This window comes from Elephas maximus, chromosome 3 (assembly GCF_024166365.1).
Source record: "Elephas maximus indicus isolate mEleMax1 chromosome 3, mEleMax1 primary haplotype, whole genome shotgun sequence".
Taxonomy (NCBI): domain Eukaryota; kingdom Metazoa; phylum Chordata; class Mammalia; order Proboscidea; family Elephantidae; genus Elephas; species Elephas maximus.
The window spans coordinates 121,150,222-121,175,490 of record NC_064821.1 but is presented as its reverse complement, the minus strand read 5'-3'; the positions used below and the strand labels follow the sequence as shown (position 1 = coordinate 121,175,490).

At 35.3% G+C, this 25,269-nt stretch overlaps 1 protein-coding gene across 1 annotated transcript in view; it reads left to right on the top strand.

Moving 5' to 3' along the window:
* The window catches only part of LRRIQ3 (leucine rich repeats and IQ motif containing 3), a 171,738-nt gene that overhangs the window by 124,616 nt on the left and 21,853 nt on the right, over positions 1-25,269 (top strand). The window contains exon 6 of the mRNA XM_049875978.1: positions 2,324-2,453. Within this exon, the coding sequence (XP_049731935.1) occupies positions 2,324-2,453 (130 nt within the window). The remainder of the gene's footprint in view (positions 1-2,323; positions 2,454-25,269) is intronic.

The window sequence follows — 25,269 nt, the reverse complement described above, 5'->3', positions numbered from 1 at the left end:
GTCTTCCTAGCAAAAAGTGAAGTGTTTTTGTCATGTAAAGACTGGAAAAAATTGTGTGAGTGATGATCAGTGAAAGATTGTTTAGTGAAGAAAAAAAAGAAATCTGAGACTTATTCCAGGAGAAGATAATACCTAATACATGTAATGAACATTAATAAATCCTTACAGGATGAGTCACTGGGTAAAGACATAATGTTTTCAATAGATAAATTAGAAAACACCATGTGTAAAATTTAAAAAATAGGAAGAAACGTATTTAATTAAATAGAAATATGTGGTGTAAGAATTTGGGCAGAAAATTGTAAATATAGGGAACTAGGACACGTATTCAAGTGCTCTTCTAAGAATAAATTAAGAGTAAAGTATGAAAAGAAAGACATGTCTTCATTTCTCTTGGTATGAGATACCTGTGAGATTTTCCAGGATGAAGGCGCTCACAGTGGTTGTGAGCATTAAATAAGTTGATATATGTGAAGAGCTTAAAAGCAATGGCTTATTGTAAGCACTACGTAAGTATTCCATAAACAAATAAGCAAAAGCAAACATCTCACAAAGGGTATCTATCTGAAGATATATATTTGTGTGTCTTCAGAATTAAATCAGTGGTTCTCACAGGAGAAAGTATAATATGGGAAGGTTTTTCAAAATACAAATAGGTATCTCCTCCCAAGTTTATGACTTTTCCCTGTGGCAGAGACTGCGGGTTGCCTACCAATATCTATCCTTTTCTTCTTTCTTGGTAAAGTTCCTCCATTTTATTCCAGGTGGCAAAGTATCTAGCAAAAGGCTGCCTTTACTCCCCTCCCCTTTGCAGCTATGATTGGCCAATGAGATGTAAACCAAAGTTATCTGAAGAACTTCTGGTAAAGCTCTTTAAGACCTATGGCATATGCCCTTTTGTCATTCCCCCTTTCATCTCTCCGTCTGCCTGGCATGTAAACATGATGTTTGGAGCTCTAGCAGCTATCTTTTTGAGAAAACATAGAGAATAGATGCCACGAAGATGCCCTAGAATAAATATGAAAAAAAAAAATTTTTTTTTTCAAAGGAGCATGGGACCCTGATGGCTTTTGTATCAGTCCTGGACGGAATGCGTACCTCCAGACTTTTTATATATAATGTGACACAAAAGTTTATCTTTGGCTGGTTTAAGATATTTATTTGTGTTTTTGTTTATATGCAGAGGAAACAGTTTCTAAAACCAATCTCAGTTATCCCCTTTGTGAACCACTGATTTTGCAATTAGTTGAAGCCACGGTGAGAGTGCTGAAATTTAAGAATAGAACACTGGAAAACACCAACAATTAAAAGATAGGCAAAGGAAGAGGCAAATCAAATATGAAAGAACACTAACATGTTGAAAAGGAACTGAGGGAGAGTGGTATCGAGGAAGAAGAAAATTTCAAGCAAGGAGTGATGGTAAAAAATGTTCTAGAAAGATAAGATATGACTCTAACAAAATCTTTTCGATTTAAACAACGGCATATCATTATTGGTAGAGCTATTTTAGGGAATGTTGTAGGTACGGTGGGTTGAGTAATGGATAGGAAGTGAAAATAATAGGAATGGCAATTCCTATTATATATGGATAAATATATTGATATATATTAATTATATATTATATAGTAATTATTTATTAGATTAGATTTATTATATTAATTATATCATGTAATATCATCATATCATATTAATTATATATATATTAAGGCAGTGTACTACAGGTGTCTAGAAAATTTTACTCTATTTTGCAGGTGAGGACATAGACACAGAAAGGTTTAAATATACAAATTGGTTTGATCCAAAAATGAGATTTGGAAGCCTCGCTTTGGAACTCTAAAACCTGAAATCCTCACTATATCATGAATTGAAGAGATTTACTGTGAAGAGAAAGAGAGATAACACTCTCTCCCTTTCTTCCTGCCTTTTAGTGTCCTGTGAAATAATTTTATCCCTTCCTTTCTTACTATTAGTCTTCATGCAGGCTTTCTGAGCAACACTATCTTGTCTCTCTATTTCTTATCACTACTCTCTTCCTTGTTCTTTTTGTCATGGCACCCACTTGCAAGTCCGTTTTTTACTTCAATCTACCTTGGAACATTGTCCAAACCATATAATTACATGTTAATAGAAAGCTGATTTATCAAAATCATACACATTAGAGCTCTTTTGTATCTTTTGTTAATCCTGCTTACCTCATAGGTTTTTGTTGTTGCTTTTAAATTAAAATCAGTCGTGATGATACATAACGCTTGTGAGAGCTCTTTGAGAACTCTAAAACATATGAGGTATCATCATTGTCATTGTTTTTATTTTGTTTCCACAGAATATACATTCTCCAGTTAATTTTAAAAGTTTTCGTGAACAGAGAAAGTATATTTCCTCTATTTTATCTGAATTAAAAACAAAAGATACTGGCATAAAATCAAAAAAATCAAGATATCTAATTCAAAAAGGTTAGTATATGAATTTTTCTATTATATTTAATCAAAATATTTTGATTAAGGGTAAATAAAGACATTAGAAATTGGATGTATTAATTTTGACTAATAGATATGAGAGTCTCTGAAATATATGTTGAAAATTCTAGGTAAAATGTCCATATCTCATTTAATGTTTTCTGAATATACATATTTAGAGGGTTGCTTCATGGATATCATGGACCTGATTTTTGGCAGAACTTGGAAATTAGGAGAAACCAGTGTTATCAAGAACTATGTTGAGCTGATAGCTTTGTTACTGTATGGCATGGTCAGGAAATCTGTCAACTATCATAGAAAATCAATCTCATGAAATAACATTGCATTTCCTTCAGACTTTGAACATAACTATTTTCATAATGTAAAAATACATTTTATCTTATTGTTAATAAAATTTGGTTCTCAACAGCATTTGATTTGATTAAACAAATCATGATTAAAGTAATAATCAGACAAACTGGGATGATTCAACAAAAAATTCAACAGGAGATTTTGTGTGCATTAGCTACAACACTGCAGTCTTTGGTCATTTGTGAGACACATAAAATGTCGCACATCAAAATAATGAAGTCAAGACACTTAGGAGTGAGTAGTATGAACATTGTTCAAATATAATATCAACTGTCATAAATGTTAAATCAAAAATAGAAATTTTCAATTTTTAGTGCTATAAATAGTTTACAGTCATTGATATCTCATGACACACCATTGGCTATTGATCAGCACATCAGACAGGAAGCCCTAATGTAATCTGTCTGAAATGGAACAAGAGGTCTGAGGACTATAGGAGCATTGTTCCCCCCAAAAATATAAAACTGATAGATTGTCTCATGTGTTTGAACATATTCAGAGGAGCTTTTCATTTCTGCCAGAGGGTTTGGTGATGAATGAGTGATAGATGCACTAAAAACTGAACAGATGGAAAACACAGGCATTTTTTAACTTGCGGGAAAACAAAAAGCTTGTACAAGAATGAAATGTGATCTTACTACTCTGTGTGTCTCCATTGTTAATAATATTTACATAGTCATACTAACGAAAGCAACATTGATTAAATCCAAAATTATGATGAAACTATATGGAGCAATTGTGTTATGGGTAGAGTAGTAATAAATTATAATTACTTATAGAAGAACCAAATAGATAATATCTAAAATTTTGAAAAATTAAGAAAATAATCTATAAGCATGCTATGAGATATTTTATGATAAATAAAAGGAGAAATATCAGGACTGGTAGATCAGAAATTCCTATTTTTCATTCTATGCTTTATAATGCTGCTTGCCTTTTAAAATTATGTATGTATACTATATTTGATAAAAACAACACTTTAATTTAAAAAAGAACAATGAACTGTTCAACTGTATTGACTACTGGCAGAAAATTCTTGAAATATTGGAAAAGAACAGTGTATTGAATTTGGAACATGGATGCTAATAGTGACCTTGACAAGTGCAAGTTCAGCAAAGTGATTGAGAAAAGAACCGTGTTGGAAGGAGTTGAAGAGTGAATGGAAATAAAGAAGTAATGACAGTGCCAATTATGAACTCTTTTGTGAAATTTTATAGTGTAGTATCTTCACGTTCATAATAACTGCAGAGCAGTAAAAGAAAGAAACCAACCTAAAAGAGAAATCCTAAATTATGATCCAAAGGCACTTCTAGTGTTTTGAGTATTTTATTATATTTATAATACCAAATTTGATCATCTGCATATTAATTATGTAAGAACACTATAATCAGAATATTTGAATAATCAAAACATTATATGCAGAGTTAATACTGGATACCAGAAAGTTTTCAATATATAGGTTGGTAAATAGGGGAGGGTAAGAAAAACAAAAAATGGTTGGTAAATAGGGGAGGGAGGGTCTGGTAAAAGCAGTGGATCATATAATTACTCCCCTTTTCTTATAAGGTAAAGGGTATTTGAGTGAATGACTAACGGTTAATATTATTCAAAGTGGTACAGTCTGTTAGTAGTCACCTAGTTTCTGTAAGGCCAAAAACCACTTCATGAATCAGAGCATGGATATGAGCAATTATTGCCTCATAATATGGGCCATCTATCAGAGGACCTATCCTCTAGATAATATTCCTATTAAGCAGTGGTTCTTAAGTTTTTTTTTTGGGGGGGGGAAGGGGAGGGATGGACTTACTAACCCAAATTTGATGAAATTTAAGCATCTAGAAAAAAAAAAGTACTAACATCTCCCATTCCCCAAAATACACATATGAACACATACTCATTTTATTTATAATTCCAAGTGGTCATCTGAAGCCCCATACAAGGACCTTAAATGTATTGATAAAAACAGGAGTCACATAATTTAGTCTGTATTCCAATGTTTATGCTGCCTTCAAAATTTAAGCCCATTCCAGTAGGCAATGGTTCCAATATCATCAGACATCTGGTATGTTTTTATATTTTCAAATAAACTTCTAAGCACTAGAAATCATATAAGAATCCCTTAAAATATGAAATGCACAGTGGTTCTGACACTAAAAATTAACCTGAGTGCTATTCATATCATCTACTTACCATAATTCCAAATTTAAGATATTATCCTGATAAGGAAACTATGTTCAGAATAATACGCCATTTCTTAATGTTTAATTCAAAATAACATATAATCATGCTCTGTATTTTCTAATCTTTATATTGTTAATATAAGATCAGACATAATAATCCATATATTGCTTAATATTGCAGCTTCTATTTGGGACCATACTTCCCTATTTATACTTTCTTGCTGAGACGTTTAAAGTTGGCAAAGCTTTTTAAATGTTTATTTATCAGATAAGCAAATACACTAATGAATGAAGGACTCATGGTTATTTATACAGTAACCACATGCCCCAGTTTTGCCTTGGAAAGTCAGAGTTAATTCCTTTTGTAAATATTAGTAACAGTGTCTCTCATTCTCAAAGGTGTCCCAATTTGGATGGTATATGGTTACATAGTTTATGTGCTATTACCACTTTCTCTTATCCATAGGTCAGTTTGACTTGATTGGATGTCAAATTAGACTTACACAAAACAGTGATATTATCCTGGTATCAAACTTTACTAATAATTTCAAGGAATACAGATAATCAAGAGGCTGAGTTGAAGCAGGGAGCCATATGTGATATCAGGGGTGACTGGCTTTACAGATCCTTCCTTCCCTTGAAGAACCTGTACCTTTGACCCAGAAAAATAGATGAAGTCTCTAGTGATTTTTGTGGGTTTTTCTCACACAGAAGTAACTATTCTAATTATGAAGTATTTCTCTTTTTATGCCAGAGAGTTGTATAGTTTATACGACATTCTCTAGGGAATGTACTTCGTAAGCAATCCTTTAGCCAGGGACCATCCTGCTAAAGGCATTCACTAGGTAATGGTCCCTACCTCCTAGCAAATGTCATTGTCTTATTTTTCTGGAGTTCCAGTTGACAAGATTACATTAGATCATCTGCCTTCTTATCTTTTCCCAGGAACACCCACCCTACAAAAAGGAATAAATGAATCACAGACCAGATGCTTTAACTTCTTCCTTCCACCCTACCACAGCTTTTTCAAGTTACCCACCCAGTGCTGTCGAGTCGCTTCCGACTAAAGTGCTTTTTTTTTTCTTCTTTTTTTAGTGTGGTTTGAGTGAATGTTTACAATTCAATTTCTTATATAAAAACTTATACATACATTGTTATGTGACCCTAGTTGCTCTCCCTATAATGTAACAGCACACTTCTCCTCTCTACCGTGTATTTCCCGTGTCCATTCAGCCAGCTCCTGTCCCCCTCTGCCTTCTTATCTCACCTCCAGACAGGAGCTGCCCACATAGTCTCATGTGTCTACCTACTTCAGCTAAGAAGCACACTCCTCACCAGCATCATTTTATGTCTTATAGTCCAGTCTAATCTTTGTCTGAAGAGGGGGCTTTCAGAATGGTTTTAGTTTTGGGCTAACAGAGAGTCTGGGGGGCATGTCCTCTGGGGTCCCTCCAGTCTCGGTCAGACCATTAAGTCTGGTATTTTTATTAGAATTTGAGATCTGCATCCCACTTTTCTCCTTCTCCATCTGGGATTCTCTGTTGTGTTCTCTGTCAGGGCAGTCATTGGTGGTAGCGGGTGCCATCTAGTTCTTCCAATCTCAGGCTGATGGAGTCTCTGGTTTATGTGGCCCTTTCTGTCTCTTGGGCTCATATTTTCTTTGTGTCTTTAGTGTTCTTCATTCTCCTTTGCTCCAGGTGGGTTGAGACCATTTGATGCATCTTAGATGGCTACTTGCTAGCTTTTAAGACCCTGGATGCCACTCACCAAAGTGGGACACAGAATGTTTTCTTAATACACTTTGTTATGCCAGCTGACCTAGATGTCCCCTGAAACCATGGTCCCCAGGCTCCTGCCATTGCTACTCTGTCCCTCGAAGTGTTTGATTGTATTCAGGAAACTTCTTAGCTTTTGGTTCAGTCCAGTTGGCTGACTTTCCCTGTATTGTGTATTGTCCTTCCCTTCACCTAAAATAATTCTTGTCTACTATCTAGTTAGTGAATACCCCTATCCTCCGTCCCCATTCTTATAACCATTAAAGAATGTTTTCTTCTGTGTTTAAACCTTTTCTTGAGTTCTTATAACAGTGGTCTCATACAATATTTGTCCTTTTGTGACTGACTAATTTCATTCAGCATAATGCCTTCCAGATTCCTCCATGTTATGTGATGTTTCACGGATTCATCATTGTTCTTTATTGTTGCATAGTATTCCATTGTGTGAGTGTACCATAATTTGTTATCCATTCCTCTGTTGATGGGCACCTTGGTTGTTTCCATCTTTTTTGCTATTGTAAATAGTGCTGCAGTGAACATGGGTGTGTGTATATCCATTTGTGTGAGGGCTCTTAATTCTGTAGGATATATTCCAAGCAGTAGGATTGCTGCATCTTATGGTACTTCTATTTCTAGCTTTTTAAGGAAGCACCGAATCGATTTCTAAAGTTGGTTATACCATTTTACATTCCCACCAGCAGTGTATAATTGTTCTATACTCTCCAAAACCTCTCCAACATTTTGTCCCTTCTAGATTTTATTTTATATTGTCTAATCAAATATTTTGGTTTTTCTTAATGAAAATGATCTATCACTTCTAGTCAGATATTTTAAAGGAACATGATAGTTCGTGAATATCTACTCTATGTTATAGCTTAATTTTTTTTCAGTATAAGTAATTAAATATACAAAATACCTTGATTTATATTGAAAGAATATGGCATACCAGACTGGCATTGTAACCTTAATGTTCTTGTAGTGTTTTTTTTTTTTTTTTTTTTAACACTTTCTAGTGGTATACCCAAAAAACCCAGTGCTGTTGAGTCGATTCCGACTCATAGTCTAGTGGTATAGCTAGAGTATACCACTAGAAAGTGTTAAAAAAAAAAAAAAAAAACCCTGGTGGCGTAGTAGTTAAGTGCTACAACTGCTAACCAAGAGGTCAGCAGTTCGAATCCACCAGGCGCTCCTTGGAAACACTATTGGGCAGTTCTACTCTGTTCTGTAGGGTCGCTATGGGTCGGAATTGACTCGATGGCAGTGGGTTTGGTTTTTTTTTTTTGGTTTTAGCTAGCGTATAGGCCAATCCTCTACAGTTACTTAGAGCCGCATTTATATTTCAGATATATTTAGGAAGAAGTAAACTCAAATCCTTTAGGAAAACTGCCAGCTTTTACAAAAAAGACATTTCTGGGAACAAAACTACTACTTCTTATACAGAATGTAAGGTCAAGGGGTTAATTATTTGAGGGTCATTATATCAAAGTGCCTGTGATCAGATTTATACAATCTTTAGTTATTTTACCTCCATTACTTTGTCTTGCTCCAAATCCACTTATGAGTCTGAAATGAAGACTCTAAAGGAGATTTTATGGTTTTCATTGAAACACATTACATTTTCTGCCTCCAACATTTTTCTTCCAAATTCATCCAATTTATCATATCTTGCTGATTTCAATCTACTTGTGCTTTAGGCAGTTTTAACAGTGCTTTTCTTCTTCTTTTTTTTTTATTCTTCTAAATTGTGTGCTGGAACGACTGAATTTTAGTCCAGGATATAAAATAGTATCAACTAAATTACTTCAGATGAGCAATTAGAGCATATGCATGCATATAAAACTAGAAATCTTTGCTGCCAGATTTAAAATTAAAATAAAATAAGCAAACAAAATATATTTTGTTTTTATATATGTATAATAACTCATATTGCTTTTAAAATAATTGTAATATTTTTACTACTAATAACAGAGAGGCAGGAGGTTAAAGTTGAACAAAAGTAAGTATAGCTTGGTGGAAATAAGCTCTTGGGTCAGAAGTATTTGGATTTATTTTTTGATTCTAAGCACTAATGCCCCAGTCCTTCCTGCATTTCCCAGCTTCCCAGGCAGCTAGGTAGAGATTTTGTGATCAGTTCTGTCCATCTGACTGCAAGCAACAGTAAAATGTGTCACTTCCAAATGAAGGTAATTAAGAGGACCATTCTTTTTCCCTGCCATAGAGATCTTGGAGGGTATCTGTTTCATTAGCATAGCTACAAGACGATGAAGGCCATCCTGAAATACATTGGTTCATAAAGCAGAAATAAATAAATGTTTGTTGTACTAAGCTGTTGATACTTCAGTGTTTATCTGTTATGGAATTTAGGGTTTGTTATGCTGGTAAATGCAGAAATTGGTACAGAGTAACAAAAACCTAAAATATGGTCTCAGCTTAGTGATCAGGTGTAGGAGGTGAGAAAACTGATATCAGAGGCTAGAAAGGTTGCAATTCAAGTTTTGTAGTGGCAAAGCATTTCCCTATGATATCTTGGAAGATAAACTATATGTCTACTAACTATGGTGCTAGTGGAAAACTGAATATGGATATTCTGTGTTGATTGCACTTAAATATGTTGTTGTGTTGTTAGAGTGCCACAAAGGCAGTTCTGACTCATAGCGACCCTGGGTACAACAGAACAAAACACTGCCTGGTCCTGTGCCATTGTCACAATGGTTGTTATGCTTGCACCCATTTCTTGCAGCCACTATGTCTGCCCATCTCCTTGGGAGTCTTTCTGTTTTCCACTTTCTCTTCTTCCCTCTATTTTACCAAGCATGATGACCTTCTCCAGGAACTGATCCCTCCTGGTAACATGTCCAAAGTATGTGAGACATAGTCTCACCATCCTTGCTTCTAAGGATCATTCTGGTTGCACTTCCTCCAAGACAGATTTGTTTGTTCTTTTGGCAGTCCATGGTATATTCAGTATTCTTCACCAATACCACAGTTCAAAGGTGTCAATTCTTCTTTGGCTATGTTGAGAAGATAAAAGAAGAGCTCAGGAAAATAACTGATTTGCAAGACAAAATAATAGACAGTGAAGAGTTTGGAAATTTAGGGGATTGCAGAGTTGGCGAAGCTGTCTGATTTTGAATTCCAAATAGTAAGACATGAAATTTAACAAAGCTTTGAAACACAGGTCCAAGTCTCTTAGATTAAAAAAAAAAAAAAAAAGAACAATTCAGACAGAAGTTTAGATTGTGTGTGGCCTTCTTATCTACTGTTTCAGATAGCTTCATAGTTGTTGTGTTGTTAGTTGCCATCGAATTGATTCCAACTCATGGCAACCCCATGTGTGTAGAGTAGAACTACTCCATAGGGTTTCCAAGGCTGTGACCTTTCAGAAGCAGATCGCCAGGCCTGTCTCCTGAGACACCTCTGGGTATATTTGAATCACCAGCCTTTCAGCTAGCAGTTGAGTGCTTAATCATTTGATCTACCTATGGACTCATTAAATTGCTAGAGATTTATTAGATGAAAGTAAAGATATAAAGAATATCTGAGAACTACCTATCACTCCAAAAGCATTTTGGGTGTGACTCTTGGCACATGGAAATTATAGAAGCAAATTGATCAAAATCCAAAGTGGAAAGGAGGAGTGTGCTGTCATATTACAGGGAGAGCAACTATGGCCACGTAACAATGTGTATATAAATTTTTGTATGAGAAACTAACTTGAACTGTAAACTTGCACTTAAAACACAAATATATATATAAGAAAATAGATCAAAAGTCTGCTGTAATCTGTAACCAGTTGCCATACAGTCAATTCTGACCCATAGCAACCCTATATGACAGAGTATAACTACCCCAATAGGGCTTCCTAGGCTGTAATCTTTACAGGAGCAGGCCACCAAGTCTTTGTCTCCTGTGGAGCAGCTGGTGGGTTCGAACCTAAAACCTTTTAGTTAGCAGCCAAGAGCTTAACCACTGTGCCACCAGGGCTCCTTAGGGAAAGGGTATTACTAGATAATTTTAGCATAAACTACCATTTGACCATTCAGACCTACATATACATTTCAGTCTCCAATCTTCAGCAAACAGAAAGGGCAATGAGAAAATTCCATAGCCTCGAAAGTGAGCAATCCTACCCCTTCCCTCCTGAGATATGGCTAAGGAAGGAAATGGAAAAGGAAGGACCTCCAGAAGGCAGAACTCCTGTCTGAGAGTAGAATCAAGGACTAACCCAGGAACCACCTACACTTGAAGGTAGGAGAACTTCACAACATGAACTACTGACTAATATGTGCTGCCCATTTTCCCATTTGTGGTTAGTTTTTCCCCATTCTGATGTTGTATATCCACTATATATGGATGAATGGTACAGGAGGCAAATGACTTGTATTTTTAATTTATTAGTCTCTGGACTAAAAGAATCTTTTTCAAACCTGATGGAGATACTACTGCACACATCTAGAGATTCTGGACTTGATGGGACTTTAAGTTGTCACCCTTCAGGACTATGTTCTGTGTTTGGAGAAAAAAAAAAAAGAGTTAAAAGATTTTTGGTGATCTATGACAGAGAGTTTATGCTCACAAAAATATTTCCCTTGCTTCTCTACATTTCCCAGCTTCCCTTTGAGTTAGTATAGTTTAGTTCTGGCCAATGGATTGTGACTTGAAGTGTATCACTTCTAGGTGAAGATAGTTAAGTGCTCCATTCCCCTATCCCCTTTCATGGCTTCAGAGTCCTTGGAGATTCCATGTTTCATATGGTCTAGCACAAAGTGGAAGAGGGATGCCCCATCCACTTTAAATATACATGAGCAAGAAATAAACTTTGTTATGGTATGCCATTGTGATTTTAGATTTTATCTGCTTAAAAATCAATAAACTGAAGTTGGTTCTTTGAAAAATCAGCAAAACTTAAAAACCTTTAGTCTAGCTAATAAAAGAGAGAGAGAAGACTCAACTACTAATAATATGAATAAAATATGGGACATCACTACCATTATTGTGGATATATTAAAAATATATATAAAGAATAGTATGAACAACAATATGCTAACAGATTAGATAACTTGGATGAAGTGAACAAATTCCTAGAACGACACGAATTACCTATACTCATTCAAGGAGAAATAGAAAATCTGAAAAATCCTATAACGAGTTAAAACAATTGAATTAGTAATTAACTTTTTTTTTCCTTAATAAAAGCCCAGGCTCAGATGGTATATTAGTTTCCTGTAACTGGCATAACAAATTACCACAGTCTTGGTGGTGTAAAACAATAGAAATTTATTCTTTTGTGATTCTGGAAGCTAGAAGTTCAGCATCAGTTTCACTGGATCAAAATCAAGGTGTCAGCCAGGCCACACTCCCTCTGGAGGTTCTAGGGGAGAATTCATTCCTAATTTCTTCCAGCTTTAGGTTGCTGTCAACATTTCTTTGCTTATGGCACATCACTTCTATCTCTGACTTTCTCCTACATCTCTTTGTCCTCCTCTGTGTGTTTGTGGAAACTACTTCTACCTCTCTCTTTAAAGGACTCATGTGATGGCATTCTGACCCACCCGGATAATCTGGGAATATCTCTTCACCAAAAGATTCTTAAATTAATCACACGTACAAAGACTCTTTTTCCAAATAAAGTAATATTTACAGGTTCCAAGAAATAGGACCTGATATCTTTGGGGCTACTATTCAGCCCACTGTAAATGGCTTCACTGGTGAATTATACCAAACATTTAAAGAACTGAAACCAGTTTTTCACAAACTCTTCCATAAAAATAAATAAATAAATAAGAGGTAGGAACACTTTCCAACTCATTCTATGATGTTAGCATTTCCCTGATACTAAAACCAAACAAAAACAACAGAAGAAAGCTACAGACTAATGTCCTTTATGAACGTAAACACAAAAATATTTAACAAAATACTAGTAAACCAAATCTAGCCATGTATTAAAGCTTTAAACATTATGGCCAAGTTGAATTTTTCCCAGGAATGCAAAGTTGGTCTAATATTCAAAAATTAATTAAAGTAATAAAAGAGAAAAACCACATGATGTTCTCAATATGTGAAGGAAAAACAGTTGACAAAATCTAACAACTGGTTGTTTACCAAACTCAGCATAGAAGGAACTGCCTCAGTATGATAAAGAGCCATCTATGAGAAACCTATATATAACATCATGTTTAATGGTGCGAGACTGAATACATTCTCCCTAAGATCAGGAGCAAGATAAGGATATCCACTCTTGCAACTTCTATTCAACATTGTACTGGAAGTTCTAATCAGTGCACTTAGGCAAGAAAAAGAAATAAAAGGTGTCCTAATCATGAAAGAATAAAACTATCTCCATTTGCAGGTGACATGATGTTCTACATGGACAATTCTAAGGAATCCACTAAAAAAACAGAACTCATAAATGAGTTCAACAAGGTCTCAGGGTATAAGATCAATGTTAGAAAATCAATTGAATTTCTATACAGTATAGATGAACAATTAAAACAAGAAATTAAGAAAACAAATACTTTAATAATAGTATTAAAAAGAATAAAATACTTAGGAATAAATTTAATGAAAGAAATGCTAGACTTGTATACTGAAACTAAAAAAAAAAATTTTGGGGGGGAAGAATTAAAGACTATCTAAATAAATGGAAAAACATCCCATGTTCTTGGATTACAAGGTTTAAGATTGTCAAGACAGTGTTACTACCTAAAGCAATCTATAGATTCAATGTAATCCTTATCAAAATCTCAACTATCTATTTTGCAAGAAATGGAAAAGTGGACCCTAAAATTCATACAGAATTTCAAAGGACTTCAAATGGCCAAAGCAATCTTAAAAGAGTTAAAGGACTGAAATATTTCAATTTCAAAATTTACCCCAAAATTACAGTAATTAAGACAGTGTGATGCTACAATAAGGATAGACATAAAGATCAATATAACAGAATTGAGAGTCTAGAAATAAACCTGTTTATGGTCAATTGATTTTTTTTTTTTTTTTAATTATAGTGCTTAATTGTATACACAGCAAAACATACACCAACTGAGCAGGTCATTTGATTTTTGGTGAGGATCTCAAGACTTTTATCAAGGTGGAAAGACCAGTCTTTATAAGAAATGGTGCTGGAACAACTAGATATCTACATCTGGAAGAATGAAGTTGGGCCCCTACATCACACCCTATACACAAATTAATGCAAATGTCTCATAGACATGAATGTAAGAATTAAAACTCAACATTTCTAGAAGAAAATATAGGAGTAAATCTTTGTAACCTTGGGTTGAGCAAGAGATTCTTAGATATGACACCAAATCACAAGCCAAAATAATAATAGTAATAAATAAGAGAGAAAATTGTACTACATCAAAATTAAAATGTTTGTGCTTCAAAGGATACCATAAAGAAAATGAGAAGACATCCACAAAATATTACACAGAGAGAAATGTTGTATCTCAAGGAGGGATTTGTGATTACTACATAATAAAATGTTATACAAAGTTTATTATCTCAGATAGAGACAGCAAATGGGTACTGGCTCATAGTCTACTCTGATTAAGTGAAGCTGTCTTCTAGAGCACTGTTAGATTCTGAGGCAACACCTGGGAGTGTGACAAAGACTTTTGGGTAGATTTAGAGATGTCTGCTATTGTCAAGGAGGTGAAAATTTGTAGAGCTCAAAAGGAAATTGATACCTCAGTTAAGAAAAGCTAAATATGTTGAATTCTTCCTATGTGTGGAACATTTTCACTCAAGCCTCATCGCAAACCTATGAGATAGGCACTTTTTGTTCTCCCAATTTACAGACGAGAAACTGAAGAATTGTGAAGTTAAGTAATAACTTGCCTAACACTACTTTCTGAAATGCTAGAATGTAGCATTTCAGAGATTCAAGTGATTCTGTTCCTGGTGCTTTATTTCTACCAAGTATGCAATGGGGTTTCTAACTGTTTAATGACTCAGAACCAACAGAAGAGTAGAGACAAATCGAAATTTCCCTGGGCATTAGGCTGTGAGTCAGAGTGGTTCAGCTGTATGGCACAGGCTTGGCTCTGGGTATCAGTCATAGAGGCTTAGATCTTTAAATTAAGGTCCTGGTATGAAGGAGTAAAGACTGAGCATCACAATTCTTAGACGATTACAGAAATGGTGAAACCGGGTAAACAAAAATAATATACTCATCAAGAAACTGGTTTGCAGTAATTTCCGAAACTACAAAGTGTGACATTAATATTGAGCCAACACTTCCCAAGCAGAAGTTCATCTTTTCCTCACTGTTTATGGCCAGGTATGGAATTGGTTTACATATGTTGTTATATCTATTACCAGACAAGTGGAATTTGGGGTGGGGCAGGTGGAGGTGAGGGTAGAAGAAAGTTTTATAAAAGGCAAAATTTAAAGGGGAAGAATTACAAAGCTGCAATTGACTGCCCTTGAATAATGAAGCCAGCTACAAAAGATCACATATTGTATGATTCCATTTACCTGAAGTGTCCAGAATAAGCAAATCTGCAGAGACATAAAGTAGATTAGTAGTTGCCTAAGTTTGGAGAGGGCATGGGGGACAGGGGGTGGTTTGTAACTCCATAGGTATGAGGTATCATTTTGGGGTGATGAAAATGTTCTAAATTTAGGTTGTGGTGAAAGTTATACAACTCTGTGAATATAGTAAAACTATTGAAGTGTACAGTTTAAGTGAATAATTTTGTAGAATAAGTATATCTCAAACATGTTTTAAAAATCACAGATACAGATTTATTTATTTTTAAGAATGCAGTACTCAAGGGTGACAGTCTTTACTTTTTGAACTAACCTGCTCTTAGTTTCATAGTGACTTCAGGTGGTAGTTTTGATTTAAGGTTTGAAGAGTAACTCAGGGCAATAGTCTCAGGGTCTCCTCCATCCTCAGTAGGTGCAGTAAGTCTGGATTCTTTAAGAATTTGAGGTCTGTTCCATATTTTTCTCCCTTTGCCTCAAGATCCATCTATTGAGTCCCTAATCAAAATGTTTGGTAGTGGTAGCCAGGCATCATCTAGTTCTTCTGGTCTCACGGGAGAGGAGGCAGTTGTTCATGAGATTGGGGGCAAGGAATTTAAGTCAGTGTAAGTGAAACGACTAGAACAGAAATAAGGGAAGTGTTAATACAACGGGAAGAGTGAAACCAATGTCATGGATAATTACGTCTAGAAATTGTTGAATGGGAGCCGGTTTTGCTGTGTATATTTTCACCAAAAATATAATAAAAATAAATAAGCAAACAATTACAATGAAAGGGAGGGGGAAAAAGAGAGTCATTGCATATGGGGAGCTGAGCTTCTGTTAAGGGTGATAGAAAATTTGGAAACAGATAATGGTGGTGATTGCACACGATGAATGTAATTAATGTCACTGAATTGTACCTGTAAAATTTTTTGAAATAGGATAATTTTTGCAATATATATACTTACCACAATTTAAAAAAAGAATTAAAAAATCACGTGTAGACATTTTAAAGCATGCTGGGTATCAACAGTGGGAATGTTTATCTGAGATATTGATGTCACTAAAAGAAGCCACATCATTGCATGAAAAACAGCTGTTTGTAAACAGTCTTATTAATTGATGATCAAGAAGCAATGTTTTAAGTATTTTTATATTAAAGTATTTTAATTTCATCTTTGGAAATTGGATAGGATTTTGTGGTTAGCATTCAATGCATTATAACTTTTCTCATATAGAACATAGAGAAATACACTCCTGGATAGCATTTCCACACAGAAAGTCCAATTTAAGAAATGGATTAATGGTGTTAAGAGGGGAGATACTTTATGTGCAACTCTAAACTTTCTGTTTTATTTTAATCAATCCCCAATATACCTGTTTCATGTTAAGATGTGCAATTGAGTTTTACAAACTTTAATGTTTATTGCGATGGTGCTTAGATCATATCTTAGAAAAGCCATTTGTATCATAAGGTGTGTGTATTTGTAATGGAGTGAGATGGGAGAACGTTTTCAGTCCTCTCTATATCATTACTAGGAAAATAAATCTCAAAGAAAAAAAAATTCAACTGTGTCACCATAATTTCAATGACATTTATGGGCCTAACAAATCAGGGAAAACTAGGTACCGGACAGAGATTGATGTTACTGTTTCTTTTTTTCCTTGTATATCCTTTCTTCTTCCTTTCCCTCCAATTCTTTGCTTCACCTGAACTCAAAACTTCCTTACCTCCTATGTGCCACACAAGGCCATCTGCTTTTCTAAGACGTTCTGGAGGTTTGCTGAAAACAGCTACTGCTTCAAACCCATTTGTGAATATTCAGAACATAGCAACACTTATTTTAAATAGGCTTAAGCCATTTGTTTCTTCACAGATGGTTCATAAATCTGTAATACGTTTAGAACCAACAAGCTCTGCTGACCACAAATGGTGCTGGCTTCTTTGTTCCTGTGAGTTCTAAAAGATCCATGAGACAGTTAAAACTATCTGTGCAGACAACTGAAAATAAATTGAATATGATGTAGTCCAGTTGTTTTGCTCCTGTATAAAGAAGTGCATATAAAGTACAAATGCAAGGATATTTGTTCTTTAGCAAACATTTTATTCCACAGGGTAAATGTATCTGAAAAAAAAATAATAATTGTGTTGCCATATGTCTAAAAATCCAGGTTGTTGAATTATGGCTTGAAAATGAGAATCTGTCACCTCAGAAGTTATCTGGTATTATTGATGAAAATTATACAGAAGTGTTATTTTCCTCAGCCTTTACCTGAGTATTATTTGTAACCATATAAATAGAAACAAATACTAGTTTTAAATGATTTTTGGAGTTTAAGGATATAATATTTAAAAATGGTATGTTATTAACGACAATTTAAAGTTATTTTAAAAATGAAGAATTTAATGACATTAATGTTAGCTTATATGTTTGAATATGAAAACTATGTACTATAAAAATAGTAATAGGTAACAAGAATATTTAACATAGTCCACCAAATCTGCGTCCTCTCCAGCTTATCCTATCTCAGCAAACGGCATCATGATGATACTGTGAGCCAAAATGCTAGGATTCATCCTGATTGTTCTTTTTCTCATCCCTGTGATGTTATTTGTCAGCATGCCATGGCTGTACCTGTAAAACATATACAAAATTTTCACCTTGGTCCTACCTATTATCAACCTTACCTGGGCCTCTACAGTTCCCTACAATGCTCCACATAGTCTGGCCCCTGCCTTACCTCTCTGCCCACATCTCATGCCATCTTCCTTTCGCTCACTGATTCCAGTGAAAATGACTTTCTCTATGTCCCTCACAGGCTCCTGCCTACTGCCTTTCTCCTGGAATTTTTTTTTTTTTCCCCCAGATTTTTCCACTGCTTGGTCCTTCTAGTCTTTCAGATCTGAAATTAAGTGGAATTTCCTTTAAAAGGTGTTTTCTGTCTACCCAATTTAATTACCAAACTATTTTGCTGTCATATTTTCATCAGAGCATTTAATACTATTGGATAGTTTTTTGATTATGTGCTTGTTATTTGTCTCCTTCCACTAAAATATAAGTTACATGTGAGCTGAGATCCTGCCCTTCTTAGTGCCATGTCTCCTTGTCCTAGAAGTGCCTTACACATAGCAAATGCTCAATGTTATATATGCATTTTTCACAGGTATTATATTTGTTATCTGATCGCTATATTTAGCAAAGAAAACATACTTTATATAAAAGGATTGATAATATTCATATAAACCAAATAATTCTCAGAGAAAACAGAAAAGTTCAGAGAAAAAAATTAGGAACTAGAGGGAATTTTAAGGTGTTTCATGTTTGTGACTATCTGAATTTTAATTGAATTTGCAAGCTACTAAAAATATGAATTGATAGAAGAAGGATGGATAAGTAGGTAAATTAATAGATTAATGACTCAAATGATTTTAGGAAACTAGAAGCTATTTGGTTCTTCATTGAGACCATATCTAATTTTACATAGCTGCCATCAGGGGAAATTGGCGCCTGTTACATTAATAAAACACTGAGATTAAGATTTGAGACCTGAGACTGGATAAATGCTCACTGAGTTTTGGACGTACTGGGTAGATCATCCAAAAATGAATTAGAAGACTCGTTAACACATCAGAATGAATTACAACTGAAATAAAATAGAAATGAATAATTTAGAACTTAGAGAAAAATGAACTCTAATGTGACCACAATTGCAATTAAAAACCCTAAATATATATTTTATAGTTGACTCTACACAGTCCCTGAAAGTTCTGGGAGGCTTCTGCTATTTTTATTCGTTGATTTCTGCTTTGAAGCTTATATCAGTGATGCTTATCATTGGACCTTTTAGATGTCGATATTCTAAATATTATTTAAAGGAACTTTGTAACAGAGTCTAGATATTCTGGCTACTGCAGTTGCTGAAACTGAAGACTCACACATCTTTTTTTTTTTTTTCTTTTTCCAGAATATTAAAAAAAAATTGGTGTAAATATACACAACAAAACATACACTAATTAAAAAATTTATATATGTACAACTCTGTGACATTCTTCAAGTTGTGCTACCTTTCTTGATAACTTTTTTGAAATTATTTCACCATCATTAACATAAACTCCTGCCTCCTAAGCTTCTCCTCTAACCTTTCAAGCAGCCATTGTCAATTTGATCACATTTAGATAATTTTTTAAAAGAACACAATATTCAAGGCAAACATTCTCCAGGGGGTATTTAAGGTTTGGTTTAATATTTAAAGATTTCTCTGAAACAGTAGTTTCAGGGTGTGGGGAATTCATATAGCCTCAATAACTTCAGAAAGTCTGGATTCCATGAGAATTTTAAATTCAGTTGCACGTTTATCCCGCCTTTGATCAGGAGTCTCCTACGGTATCTTTGATCAAAATGTTCAGGAGGGTAGATGGGTACCATCCAATTCTTGTCTGATTGCAAAGTAGGCAGTTTTTCTTGGAGACATTTAGACATTCATTCCAGTTCTCCACGCAATAATTTTTAATCTCTTCATATTAAACTAAAGAAAAATATAAAAGAAAATGAGGGGAAAATGGAGAGTGAGACCCATCAAAAGGATATCTTACTGCCCCTTTACTCTCTACCAAACAGTATTAAATATTTCATTGTTTTGTTTTTACCTGTGCTATTTTTAGTCCACTGCTTAAGAAACAAAAAGAAAGAAGAAGAAGAAAAAAAAAAAAGGCAAGAAACAAAATTCTCTGAGTATATTTAGACTCTATATCTTTTGGAAACCCTGGTGGCATAGTGGTTAAGTGCTACAGCTGCTAACCAAGAGGTCAGCAGTTCGAATCCGCCAGGCGTGCCTTGGAAACTCTATGGGGCAGTTCTACTCTGTCCTGTAGGGTCGCTATGAGTCGGAATTGACTCGGCGGCACTGGGTTTGGTTTGGTTTTTATATCTTTTTTAGGGGGAAAAGATGTGGTAGATACAAAGGCTGTCCTTGTAATAGAGGTTCTGTTTCCAAGCATGGAAGTTTTCAGGTCCTTTTATAACTTCTTTGGGGACAGAATTCATTGATTGACATGCCATCCAATCATGGCTCCATTATTTTATTCCAGGAGAAGTTAATGGGCAGATCCCTTTCTAATTTTTTGGTAGCAACAACAACAAAAAAAAGCAGGTGTGAATTTTGCATGGGAGAATTCAGATTTTCATGTTATTTGCTTAATAGCTATAATTTGATAATTATCTCTTTTTATCGCGAAGAGGCAGGAAGAATCATTAATTTTATAGTGAGTGTTAGGGGACTTATGGTCTATTAAGAATACCATCAAGGGCCTCTGAGAACACTTATGCATGTTTCTGATTCTCCATCATGCTTTTGATAGCCTACGTGTGCAGGTAGAAGCTACTCTAATACCTTATTTACATATAATGTCATGGTTACTCTGCAAATCAGTGGCCAAATAATTATTAATTCTAAGCCTACAATTTAATAAATTCTGATTTTTTTTCAGAGAATTAAAGAGGCATGTTTAAGTAAAAAGAAGAGTGTTTAAGTAAAACATGTCTAATTCATTTTCTCGTATGATTCAGTAATTTAGGTAAGGACTAATTCCATATCACTATCAAGCAAAGCCTGGAAAATATATATCATTCTATTTCTAGGCATTTTTCAGCTGTAAGCTTGGGTCAGAGTTGCAGTACCAAGACCATTTTATGCCACTTTTTTCCCTTGTTTATTTGAACTATTACTTGACAGCTTGTTTTCATTATTTTACGTCAATGCCCTGTATTTCCAAAGGTTATGCCACTTATAGTATTGCTTTCATTTTGTATATAGACAGGTAGCCCTCAGCTTTTTTCTCTTGGATTATATTTATTGTCAATTCCTTAATTCAAAAATATGAATATAATTTTGGGACCTATTGCTATTGAAAATTTTTACTGTATATTGAGCCACTCCAGGTCATACAGAAGCTGCTAATAAATCAGATCACTGATCTACATCACAGATTTGAACTTGTGTATATGTGACTATTGCAGCATCAGGATTAGAGAAAGACTTATTAACAACCTGCAATTTGCAAATGACACAACCTTGCTGAAAGTGAAGAGAACTTGAACTATGTACTGATGAAAATCAAAGACTACAGCCTTCAGTATGGATTACACTTCAACATAAAGAAAACAAAAATCTTCACAACTGGACCAATAAACAACATCATGATAAGCAGTGAAAAGATTGAAGTTGTCAAGGATTTCACTGTACTGGCATCCACAATTAGCACCCTTAGAAGTAGCAGTCAGGAAATCAAACAGCAGATTGCATTGAGCAAATCTGCTACATAAGGCCACTTTAAAGTGTTCAAAAGCAAAAAAATATTACTTTAAGGACTAAGGTGCTCCTGACCCAAGCCATGGTATTTCCACTTGTCTCATATGCATGCAAAAGCTGTACAATGAATAAGGAAGACCAAAGAAGAATTGATGCCTTTGAGTTTTGCTGTCAGGTAAGAATACTGAATATACCATGGACTGCCAGAAAACCTAACGAATCTGTCTTGGAAGAAGTAAAGTCAGAATGCTTCTTAGAAGTGAGAATGGCAAGACTTTGTCTCATGTACTTTGGACATATTATCGGGAAGGTCCAGTCCCTGGAGAGAGACATCGTGCTTGATAAAGTAGAGGGTCAGTGAAAGGGTGGCTTCTCCCTGCTCCCATCTTCAGGTGCTTTCTCTACCAGCCACTACTTGTAAGAGCTAGAAGCAAATACCGGGAGAACCAGGCTGCTCACCCAACTCTCCACTGAAGCCCAGGGAAACACAGTGAGGGAGATAGGGTTCTTGGCTCCATTGAGGCCAGCCCTGCTAGGGAATTGGGGGCTGGAGATGGATTGACACAGTGACTACAACAATGGATCATGAAAGGCATTGAATCCTGCTTGAGGTTCTGTTAGATCACTTGCTTTAGGGGAAGTTAGCTGCTAGTGTCATGACCACATTTAAACAGTTCTCTTGAAAGAACCACATGGCAAGGAGCAGAGGCCTTCTACCAACAACCAGCAAAAATGTAGGACTCTGCCAATAGCCATACAAGTCAGCCATTTTGGAAGTGAATACTTCAGTTCCAGTCAAGCCTTTGGTTGACTGCAACCTCAGCTGACACCTTGATGGCAACATTGTGGGAAACTTAGAGACAGGGCCACGTACTCCTGAATTCCTAGCCCTAAGAAAATGTGAAATAATAATTTATTATTTTAAACCACTAAGTTTTGGGGTAACAATAGCAGCAATAAGTAACTAATACATAAAGTTTTAATGATAACCTTTATTAAGTCTCGATAGTCGCTGATAACCAGTAACTCTGGCTGAGTAACTGATAAAATTATAATCTTTACAATCATTCAGACATTTTCAACGTTGAAATATTCTGTACACAAATGTTTTCTCTTTCCATTTCTTTCATTAACAAATGTAATGTTGATTTGTATGTGTATGTGAAAATGTAAACAGACTTCAAATTCAGTTGAATTTTTTATATCATACTATATTTCATAATAATAATGAAACTCTACTTTGAACAAGAGAAACTACCCAGACACTAGGTAGGATATCAGTAAAAAGACATATCAACCAAAAATGGATAGAAGTGTCTGATATATGTGCAGTTAGGTTTTGGTAGACTCACCTCAGATTGGCTGAACCATGAACTTTGTGTCATGTTTTTCAAGCACCTACTTTATGAGCCTTTTGTCCATGGTGGATAGCTGCACACATTATAACTCACTTCTTAAGAGCATTTCTAAATGATAGAATATCTCCTTAGCCCCCCTCCATCCCATTAAGAAAAAATTAAAGCCTTGAATTGGCTGCATTGAAAGATTCTATGGGCAAAATACTGAAAGACACAGGAAGCATTGAAGGAAGATAGAAGGAATACACAGAATCACTGTACCAAAAAGAATTGGTTGACATTTAGTCATTTCAGGAGGTAGCTTATGATCAAAAATGGTACTGAAGGAAGAAGTTCAAGCTGCACTGAAGACATCTGCAAAAAACAAGGCTCCAGGAATTGACAGAGTACCAATTGAGATGTATCAACAAATGAATGCAGCACTGGAGGTGCTCATTCACCTATGCCAAGAAATTTGGAAGACTGGAAGAGCTCCTTATATATGCTTATTCCAAAGAAAGAGGATCCAACCGAATGTGGAAATTATTAAACAATGTCATTAATATTACACACAAGTAAAATTTTGCTGAAGATTATTCAAAAGCAGTTGGAGCAGTACGTCTACAGAGAACTGCCAGAAATTCAAGCCAGTTCAGAAGAGGACATGAAACCAGGGATATCATTGCTGATGTTGGATGGATCCTGGCTGAAAGCAGAGAATACCTGAAAGATATTTACCTGTGTTTTATTGACCTCACAAAGGCACTTGACTGTTTGGATCATAATAATTATGAATAACATTGGGAAGAATGGAAATTTTAGACACTTAATTGTGCTCATGAGGAACCTGTACATAGATCAAGAGGCAGTCATTCGAACAGAACAAGGCAATACTGCATGATTTAAAGTCAGGAAAGGTGTGTATCTTGTTTGTATCCTTTAACCATAGTTACTCAATCTGTATGCTGAGCAAACAATCCAAGGAGCTGTATTGTAGGAAGAAGAGCAGGGCATCAGGATTGGAGGAAGACTCATTAACATCCTGCATTATGTAGATGACACAACCTTGCTTGCTGAAACTGAAGAGGACTTGAAGCACTTACTGATGAAGATCAAAGACCACAGCCTTCAGTATGGATGACACCTCAACAAAAGAAAACAAAAAGCCTCACAACTGGACCAATAAGCAACATCATGATAAAGGGAGAAAAGATTGAGGTTGGCAAGAATTTCATTTTACTTGGGTACATGATCAACACCCACAGAAGCAGTGGTCAAAAAAATCAAATGACGCATTGCCATTGGGCAAATCTGCTGCAAAAGACCTCTTTAAAGTGTTCAAAAGCAAAGATGTCACTCTGAGGACTAAAATGCACCTGACTCAAGCCATGGTGTTTTCAGTTGCCTCATATGCATGCGAAAACTGGACAATGAAAAAGGAAGATCAAAGAAGAATTGACACCTTTGAGTTGTGGTGTTGACAAAGAATATTGAATATACTATGGACTGACAGGAAAACAAAGAAACTCTCTTGGAAAAAGTACAGCCAGAATGCTCCTTAGAAGCAAGAATGGTGACACTTTGTCTCATGTACTTTGGGCATGTTATCAGGAGGGACCAGTCCATGGAGAAGGACATCACGCTTGATAAAGTAGAGGGTCAGTGAAAACAATGAAGACCCTCAATAAGATGGATTGATACAGCATTTGCAACAGTGGGTCAAGCATAACACCCATCATGAGGATGGCACAGGACTGGGCAATGCATGGTTCTGTTTTACACAGGATCACTATGAGTCGGAACCGACTGGATGGTATCTAACAACAATAACCACCATCCTTTATGAAATAATTGTCATTTATATTACATATTTATATTGTATTGTTGATATTGAAAATGTTTTGTTGCAATACTCTAGATTCTATTATAAGAATGTCAGTGTTTTTCTTTTAGTACACAGAATATACCTGCTTTATTTTATTTTATTCTCCAGAATCCTCAGGCATTTTTTTTTTCTGTCCACTTGTTGGGCTCTTACTCCAGTGTTCAGCCTACTTGACTCGACAGCACCTAACAAGATAACAAAAATACTCAAGGTCATATTTTGGGTCTGGCAGACTTGTTTTAATTTTCTGCAGCTTCAATTTAAACTTGTGTGTGAATAATTAATAGTCTGTTCAGCAGGCTGCCTCTGGCCTTGTTCTGACTGATGATATTAAGCTTTTTCATTGTCTCTTTGCACAGATAGTAGTCAATTTGATTCCTGTGTTTTCCATCCAGTAAGGTCCACATATATAGTCACCACTGATGTTAGAAAAAAAGAAATTTGCGATGAATAAGTTGTCATGCAAAGTTCTATCATGTGATC